Source organism: Phocoena sinus, chromosome 3 (genome assembly GCF_008692025.1).
Source record: "Phocoena sinus isolate mPhoSin1 chromosome 3, mPhoSin1.pri, whole genome shotgun sequence".
Classification (NCBI taxonomy): domain Eukaryota; kingdom Metazoa; phylum Chordata; class Mammalia; order Artiodactyla; family Phocoenidae; genus Phocoena; species Phocoena sinus.
This window is the reverse complement of record NC_045765.1, coordinates 1339197-1348461: the sequence shown is the minus strand read 5'-3', so window position 1 is coordinate 1348461 and position 9265 is coordinate 1339197. Positions and strand designations below refer to the sequence as shown.

At 56.0% G+C, this 9265-nt stretch overlaps 1 protein-coding gene and 1 non-coding gene across 2 annotated transcripts in view; both read right to left on the bottom strand.

The window, feature by feature from the left end:
* Nucleotides 1–1414: 1414 nt before the first annotated feature.
* GNG7 (G protein subunit gamma 7) overlaps nt 1415–9265 on the bottom strand; it is a 151076-nt gene continuing 143225 nt past the window's right edge. Inside the window, exons 4-5 of the mRNA XM_032628630.1 lie at nt 4923–5041; nt 1415–1568 (exon numbers count right to left, since the gene is read on the bottom strand). Of these exons, the coding sequence (XP_032484521.1) occupies nt 1443–1568; nt 4923–5003 (207 nt within the window). The 5' untranslated portion in view covers nt 5004–5041 and the 3' untranslated portion in view covers nt 1415–1442. The remainder of the gene's footprint in view (nt 1569–4922; nt 5042–9265) is intronic.
* TRNAG-CCC lies at nt 6440–6512 on the bottom strand. The gene has a single exon. It is a non-coding gene; the product is annotated as a tRNA-Gly (tRNA).

Here is a 9265-nt window from a genome sequence, read left to right as displayed (position 1 = left end):
TGCTGGGGGGGGGGGGGGGGGCCCTGGGATCCTGACTTCCCACCCTGCCCCCACAGGGCTGCACGGGCAGGTGGGCCACCGGGGATCAGGCGGCCGAAAGCAGGTGTGCATCTGACCCGTCCTTCTGCCTCCACCTCTTTAAATGTTTTTGTTGTAACAGAGGAAACAGCAATTGTAAAAGAGCCCCCCAGCCCGCCCTCACCATCAACTACACGACACCTTACAGATGCTCCGGGCGGCTGGGTGTGAGCACAGAGGGGAGTACTGCCGGTGCCTCTCCATTTCTGGGCAAAGGATCCCATCTCCAGGGCCTCTGCGGCTACTTCCAGACAATTTCACACCTTTTTTTTTTTTTTTTTTTTGGCCAGCCACCCACCCGGCTTGCGGGATCTTAGTTCCCCGGGATCGAAACCGTGCCCCCTGCAGTGGAAGCGCAGAGTCCTAACTACTGGACCACCGGGGAATTCCCTCGCACCTTTTTATACCCCGAAGCACCAGGGGGCCCCAGGCTGGCCTCCCCAGGCTGCATTTCTGTCTGAAAAATGGCCATGGAGATGCAGAAAGTGGAAAAAAAACAGAACAAAACACGGAAGAGCCAAATATGACCATAGCCTCTAACTGCCCACGCTGATGTCTCGTGCTTAAAACTAAAGAAAACACAGCTGGCCGTTGCAGTGACCAGAGCCATGGGCTGAAAATCCGTTTCTGGGATGGGCGGGGTCCCCAGGAAAGGGAGGAGGCCTCAGCATGGCTGTCGGATGACACATGCCACACAATAGCCACACAGTTGGGTGACCCTGGGTGACAGGGGTGCGTTTCACAGGCAAAGCCCCCCTCCCGGCCCCTGAAATCCAAGTCACACAACCCAGCTTAGCTACAAGTTCAGCCAGTGACACCCGATTTTAGCGGTACGGAATTACAAGGTTTTAAATGAAAAGGAGAAAGATTTCTGAAAAAAGCTCGTTATGTCCCTCCTCCCAACTCCACCCAAGTTTTGTCCACTTCACACACCCTGGCCAAAGGCATCACATCATCAACCTGGCTGAAGTCCTCACAAATGGCCAACTGTGTGAGACTCGCCACCGGGCCGGGTCAGCCACGCCAGCGGCTAATTCACCCACCTCCTTCCCGTCTCCCCGCCCAGCTCTGGCTCTAGACCATGACTTAAATGGCAACGCCGTTTTCAAAAATCGTTACCGCGTTGCTTGGGCATTTCAGCTATTTCCCATGAGAAGTGGTGGTGGAGCCCGGCCCCCGACAGGGCTGCGATGTTGGGTCTGAAAATCCATCTGAACCCAGAGGATACATTTTACCCGACCTGGGTGACGGCAACTTTTTGCATTTCTTTTGGAATGAAGAGTTTTGCTTGACTGTGTACTGAATGATGCCTTGGCTGGGGTGGGGGTGGGGCGGGGTCAGGGAGGAGCTGAGGGAAGATAGAGCTATAGGATAATACAAGGCTTCTTGTCCTTAAAGGGGTTCTCCGAGGCGGGGACTCCCACCAGCAGGGGGTCGTTCCGGGCGTGCTGCTCACAATAGCTCATGAGTTCGGAGGAGGCTTTGGAGACCTGTGTGTGGGCACAAGGACAAGAGAGGAAAGATAAGAAGGGGCCGAAGCGCCGTGTCCACAGCAGCACAAAGGTGGAGATAACCCCAGTGCCCGTCACCTGAAGACACACACCGTGTCCCTCCACACACGGGAACGTCACTCAGCCACAGAAAGGAGAGAAGCCCTGACCCTCGCTACCACGTGGATGGACCCCGAGAACACGATGCTCAGTGAGAGAAGCCAGACGCAGGACACACAGGATGTGATTCCACTGACGGGAAACGTCCGGAACAGGCAGATCCACAGACACCGAGGGCAGTTGTCAGGGGCTGGGGAGTGACTGCTCATGGGGATGGGCCTCCTTTTGGGGTGATGGAATATTCTGGAATTAGGTGGTGGCGCATTAGGTTGCACAACAATGTCAATGTACTAAGTATCACTAATGGTAAATTTTATGTTACGTATATGTATTTTACCGGAAATTTAAGATCAAGTAAGCAGAAGAACTGAACCTTCTCCAGAGGGGGCTGTGTGGAGTTTGAAGGGAAGGGTCAGGGGAGGAATCAGTCGAAGAAAGGACCTGACGGGGAGAGCCCTGCAGGTACATCGCCCGAGAGGCGGGACGAGGCCTTCGGCATTTGATTCTTGTGCTGTGTGAGCTGTCGCGGTGTCGGTGACCGTGGTGAGGGGGCTGACACTTAGGACCCCCTGCGTCAGGGTCCCCAAAAGAGGAGGGAGGAGATGCAGGGAGGGCCCATCGCAGCCCTGGGGAAGCTGACGTGGGTAAAGCGGTGCCTAGTGTCGGGTGGGTGGGTGGGGCCCACCCTGCTGGCAGCACCGCGGCTCCGCTGTGGGAACCGGGGGGGGGGGGGGGGGGGGGGGGGGGAGGCCCTCGAGTCCCGGGCGCATCTCCGCGGCCTTGACCCCTCGGCAGTCCCCTTCCCACCCGGAAGAGTGGCGGGCAGGGAAAGTTTGCGGAGGGTCTTCTGCGCCCCAGAGCTGCCGCCCCGGGCGCCAGGGCCCCGGGCTCAGATTCCACTGCTCCGCCTGGAAGACAAGCCCCCGGGGGCCCCTGGATGCTGCGCGCCCTCCGTCTCGCCTTGCCGGCCTCTCACTCAGGCCGGCCCTGCGCTCCCAGTCGCCGTCTTGGGGCCTCAAAACCTCAGGCGGGACGGGAGGGAGACCGGTCACGCCCGACTCTGCTCCTCCCCACGTTCAAAGGCCGCCCGCGGGGGAGCCCTCCCGACATCAAACGGGCGGGTGAGTCAGCGGCCTCCTGAGTCAGCGGCCTCCGCCAGGGCCGGGGCTGGCTCGGCGCTGAGAGGAAACCACTTCAACCGGGGCTGCTCTGCCTTCAGCCCCAAGGAATGCTTTGAATGCTCAGAGTCCTGGAACATTCAGACGCCTCATGGGAGGCGCCCCCCACGACACCACCCGGGGGGTGCGGCAGCCTCCTTCCCACCTGGCTGGGCTGGAGGTGCAAGGCGACGACAGGGGTTGCCCCATGGCCACATGGGGTCGCGTGTCCGCACTGCCGGGCCATCCGTTCCTAACCCGCGACCAGCAGTGACTGGGTGATGACCGTGCTGAGGGAAGCAAGGCCTGAAACAGATGCGTGGAGTAACGGCTGATTCTATGTGTCCGCTTAGCTAGGCCAGGTACCTGGCTGTGTGGCCAAATGCCAGCCTAGATGTCTCTACGAAGGTCTTTTTAAGGTGAGATTAACATTTAAATCGATGGACTTTGACGAAAACTGGTGACGCTCCATAATGTGGGTGGGCCGCATCTAATCAGTTGAAGGCCTTCAGAGAAAAGACTGAGGTCCCTCGAAGAGGAAGGAATTCTGCCTCCCGACGGCCTTCAGACTCAAGCTGCATCAGCTCTTCCCTGGGTCTCCAGCCTGTGGTTCAGCCCTGCCACCCTGAGACCTGCCAGCCCCATGACTGCGTGAGCCAACGCCTTAAACTACCTCTCATGCTCCCTCTCTGTCTCTAACATATAGTCATATATCCCTGACTAATCCAGTGCGTAGCTAGAGCACGGCTAATGTGGAAGCATAAATGACCCGTGTCTTCCCTGGATGGAGACTCCCTGGTCCTCACCTAGCCACCCACAAGCTGGGGTCTGGGGCAGGAATCAGCTTCTCGGAGGTGGCTCACCGTCCTTTGCAAAGTGGACATGGGTTTGGTGAGAAGGTGATTTCGAAAAGTGTCAGACAGCTTTCTCGTGTAGGAGGCCATGACTGGCCCGTTGGTCTATACCCTTTGAAAGCCCTGGATGTCATTCTGATGTCCACTCGTGGACTTAAGATTCAGCTATATAAACAAATACGGTCCCTCCACACACGGGAGCATCAGTCAGCCATGCAAAGGAGTGAAGCCCTGACACTCACTACCACGTGGACGGACCCTGAGAACACGATGCTCAGTGAGAGAAGCCAGACACAGAAGGACCCACAGTGTGATTCCATTGATGGGAAACGTCCAGAACAGGCAAATCCACAGACAGACAGTCGGTTCCTGGTTGTCAGGGGCTGGGGAGGGGATGTGGGGTGATTGCTAATGGGGACGGGCTTCTTTTTGGGGGTGATGGAATGTGCTGGAATTAGTCATGATGGTTGCACATTTTGAGTTCACCAAATGCCACTGAATTGTGCACTTTAAAAACAGTTAACTTTATGCAAATTAAAAAAAAGAAAAAAAGCCCGCAGGGCTGGCTGCCCAATTACACACTATCTTATTTTGCTGTGCATGTTCCTGGTCCCTGATGGGTTAAGCGCTTGCTAGGAGGCACTGCTTGTCCTTTGGGTTAAGCGCTTGCTAGGAGGCACTGCTTGTCCTTTTTCTTTTTTTAGCTAAAAATCAAACATGCTTATTTCAAAAAATGCAATCAACGCAGAAGTGGCGAAAGTAAACAGTGAAAGGCCCTGTGTCCTCTCTTCCCTGGGGCCGGGACTCTGACTTCTCTTTGCATCTGTCACAACAGGGGAGCTGGACAGAGCTCTGAGGATGAGGGGACAGAAGAGAAAGTGACTGTCTCACGCTGACCCTTTTGGAGGGGCCTGATTTGGCCTTCTCTGGGGCCGTCCAGGGACGGACCCCAAGGGCTGGGACAGGCTCACAGCAGTACTCGAGGCCTGCCTCTGGTCCCACTCTGCTTATAAAGCATGCTGGCACGTCAATCGTCACAACAACCCATGAGGTAGGTTTACATCAGCTGTATTTTCTGCTGAGAAAACTGAGGCTCAGAGAGGTTGAGTGGCCCAAGGTCACACAGCGAGAGGCAGAGCCGAGTGCAAACCCCTACCGTCCTGCTAGCCTCCGTGCCCACCGTTTGCTGAGGGCGCGCCCGGGGGTCTCTCTCCCCTGCTCACCTTGATGCGCTCAATCCCGGCTTCGATGCGGAGCTGTTCCACCAGCTTCCGAGCCTGGGCTATGTTGTTAGTGGCTGACATTGTCTGCCATCAGCTCTGGGCCCCTGTCGTCCAGAGAGCTGTGGGGAGAAGTAGACAGATGTGAGCTGGCTCATGACGCCCCAGGACTGCAGGTGGAGGACGTTGAGGAGGGATGCCCCACTTCCGGAAACCTCAGGGGGCCCTGAAGCCCCGCCACCCTGCAGCCATGACACCTGTGCCCCTGGGTCACAGTGAGAGGCTCAGCCAAGCACATCTTCTCCTACAGTCCCCTCCTGTGGCTGGTCGGGGGTAAGTGCTCACTGGACATGACCACTGAGGGTCCAGGAGAGCTCACAAAACCATTGCATCGGCTCCTGGTTGGCTCAGAATGAGGGGAGTTTTCTCTGATTCCTGCTCCTGCATTGGGTCCCCTCCCCCCATACTGTTGGCACTGGGGCCGATCATTCTCTCTTGGGGGCCGTCCTGGGCCCTGTGGGGTGTCGAGCAGCCTCCCTGGCCCCCACCCACCTGATACCAGGAGCACCCCCAGTGTGACAACCACAGATGTCCCCAGACATGACCCAGTATCCTCTGGGGGCAGAGTCGCCCAGGGGCGAGACCCCTGGCTCTGGACCAAGGCAGATCACGTGGGAAGCCTGTACCCGTGGGTCCTGGGTACCCCACCCCTTCTCTGCAGGGCCTGGGCCTGTTTCCTTCCTTCATTTGGTCAATTGTCCAGCAAATTAAAATTTAATTAAATTTAAAATGTTGCGATGCCCATAGATTCACATGCATTTGTAGAAAACAGTAGAGACGGCCCGTGTACCCGCTGCCTGGTTCCCCCCCACCCCCAGCGGCAGCATCTTGCAAGGCTGTAGTGACGTCATAACCAGGATGCTGACCTTGACACAGGGGAGATGGGGGGCACTTCCACCCCTAGGGTCCTCATGCCTCCCTCCAGGGGCCACAGCCAGGTGGCCAGGCCATGGCTATTGTTCACCTTTTATACTTTAGTACCATGGCCTTGAGAATGCTGTTTATTTATTTAAGGTTGCAATAGGCTATAACTTAGTTTATTATGAATAAAACGTGTAGCGCATGATACGTTTCTACCCCACAAATTCAGTGTTAGAAGAATTCCAGCACGACAGAGCTTAGACTTGGCAAGAACAATGCAATAGACAGAGTAAGGCCACTTAAACAGGAAATGGCTCGTGTAAGTAAAATTAACGCCAACATCTTCTAGGTATGATTTGGTCTATAACCGGGCAGGATTAAGACAAATGCCATTCAACTTCGGTTAAAAAGTCAAAGTTTCACTGTCGTTCAAATAAAAAGTCAAAGCATGCAATGTAGGAAAAAAATGATAAAAAAACCATCTTAACCTGACTTACATCCATATTCAATTAATGAGGAGAATGCTATTTATTTATTTATTTTTTCAATATTTATTTATTTGGCTGCGCCGGGTCTTAGTTGAGGCACGTGGGATCTAGTTCCCCGACCAGGGATCGAACCCGGGCCCTCTGCGTTGGGAGCGCAGAGTCTTAGCCACTGGACCACCAGGGAAGTCCGGAGAATGCTGTTTAAATGGAACCACTCGGTAAGGAGCCTTTCGGGATTGGCTGTTTTTTCCCACTCGACCTAATTATCTGGAGATCCACCCCTGTGGCTGTGCTTATCCACAGTTCATTCCTTTGCAGTAAAGGTCCACGGTGTGGAGGTGCCCCGTAACCCTCTGCCTGTCCGAGAACACCTGGGCCGGCTCCCGGTTCTGGCTGTGTCGGCAAGAAAGCTGCCACAGGCGTCCGTGTGCAGGCTTCTGCATGAATATAAGACTTTATTTCTCAGGGATAAATGCTGAGGAGTGCGACTGCTTAATTTTTTAAGAGAACACCGGCCTGTTTTCCAGAGTGGCTACACAATTTTACATTCCCACCAGCCATGTACGAGTGATGTAAATTTATTCTTTATAATTCAGTTATGCAAAATTTTTCTGTCCCTTAAGGTTGTGAAAATTCTTTCTCCATCCAATCTACATTTAGTGAGCCCTGGGACAGTGGTTCTCAACTGGGGCCATCCTGTCCTCAGGGGACACTGGGCGACACCTGTGGACGTCTGTGGTTGTCACGACAGGGAGAGGGGCTCCTGGCATTGAGGTGGGATCAGAGAACGACCTGGCCCCAGTGTGCGCGTGGCCCGGGTTGAAGACGCTCCCAGTGGGTCCATGCAGTGTTCGTTCGGGATGGTGGGGTGCAGAGCCCAAGTTCAGGAGTCCCGGGGAGCCGCCCGACTGGGCTGGCTTTTACCCAGGTCTTTCAGTAGCACCATGTGCTTCTGTCATCATACATTGTACCTCTGTCTGTTTCCCAGAGGGGCAGCTGCAGAAAAGTAAAGGCAGAGTTCAGGTTCTCAAAAAATTTCCCTTTCGGAAATAAACAGGAACGGACCGTGGACGTGCACGTCTCGGATGGCCCTCCAGGGGATCGCGTGGAGTGAGAAGGCCAGTCCTCAGAGCCACATGCTGTGCGGTTCCACGTAGAGAACATCCCTGAGACCACAGGGTCGTGGAGATGGACGAGAGGCTTGTGGTTGCAGGGGGGCGGCGGCCTGGGGAGGGGTCTGGGTGGACAGGTGGACACCGGGTCCTCATGCTGTGTGAAGTGCTGGAGATCTAGACTGTGTGTGGGGGGTTCACGTGTCTGCACAGGGGATAAACTTGCAAAGATCCTAATGTACACACACAAGTAAAACTGCAGGAATCTGTGTTCGGTAGGTGATGCAGGGACTTTCTCTCTGTGATCTGGTACGACTGCGTGTGAATCTACAGTGATCTCCATCCAAGTTCCATTAAAAAAAAAAAAAAAAAAATCCCTTCCACACTACTGGCTGCCTGCCTTCCCGCCAGACACCCAGGCCCCTTTCTGGGTCAGAAAAGGCCCGAATGTGTCTGCTCTGGGCATACAGGGCCCACGTGTGGGCTTCCAGAGGGCTCTGATTCAGCAGAGAGCTTCAAAGTGGTCACAAAACATCCAATTCAGGGAAAACCGCCCTTGGTTCGACTTAAAAATACCTAAATTACTCAGCGCTAAATATAGATGCTGACAGAGAACAAATGGGGTGGCTTCACAGCATGTTTTCCTTGGAAGGCCGGGGAGTCCTGCTCAGCACCCACACTCAGAGTGTCCACCAGGACCCTAGGAGGCCCGGCTACCCCGTGCGACACCCCAAACCATGGCCTCCCTCGTCAGCTCTAAGCCCCTTGGTGCTGCTGGCTTTCTGTTCCGGGCGGACTGCCGGAGGGGGCTGCATTGGGGTGTGTGTGCTTGTGCGTGTGCATGCACGTGTGCGTGCATTTGTTTACATGTACGTGCGTGTGTGAGCCTGCATGCGTGTGCATGCACGTGTGTCAGTTTGTATCTATGTGTGTTCATGAGCAGCTGAGACCAGACATAGGTGCATCACGGCGGCCCAGACAGCAGACCGACGTCCCGGTCCTGGCAGTGTCACGGCCAGTCACCGCCTCACCGCGTGCCCCCCGGGGTTAGGTCAACTCTCGCAGGACAGGCAGTGGCCGTGAGTCAGCCCGGGAACATTCCTCACCAGCTGCCTCCCTGCCAGAGACACGTGACGGCTCCAGGCACCTGACCTGGCCGGGCCTGCCTGGCCCATGGAGACTTGGAAGGCCCTGGAAGCCGGGCAGGGCCTTGGGAAGCAGGAGGGAGGGGTTAGGCGGTTGGGGCTGCAGGTAGCGGTCAGATTCCGCCTGGGGAGCGGCCGGTCCTAGCGTGGCAAGGCTGGGGGCATGACTTGGGGTGAGGTTTGCCTAAAAATAGAAACTTAACAGACGACAGCAGGCCCTGGCTGGCCTCCCAGTAAAGGGCTAGGAAGTCACCAGGGTCAGGCTGGATCCCACAGAAGCATGGCGGGTGCATGGCTGCAAGGCAAAGACCGTGAAGGCCCCGAGCACGCCAGGATGCATTGTGAGGCTGCGCTGATTCCAGAGGGAGGGTCATCACTGGAGTGTTACAGACCTGAGCCCAGAGGCCAGGCTCAAATGCACAAGAGGATTAAACACAACTGGGGGAGGTGGTGTTTCTCGATGGCGAGCTGGGGGATGGCAGGATGGGGGACACCGAGTTAGAACAGGGTCCCTCTCCCAAGGCCCTGCTGACACTGGGACCAGGTCACTCTGTTGGGGGCCGTCCTGGGCGCTGCGGGGTGCGGAGCATCCTCCCTGGACCCACCCACTCGATGCCAGGAGGGCCCCAGTCGTGACAGCCACAGACGTCCCCAGACATGGCCATGTGTGGCCCAGGGGC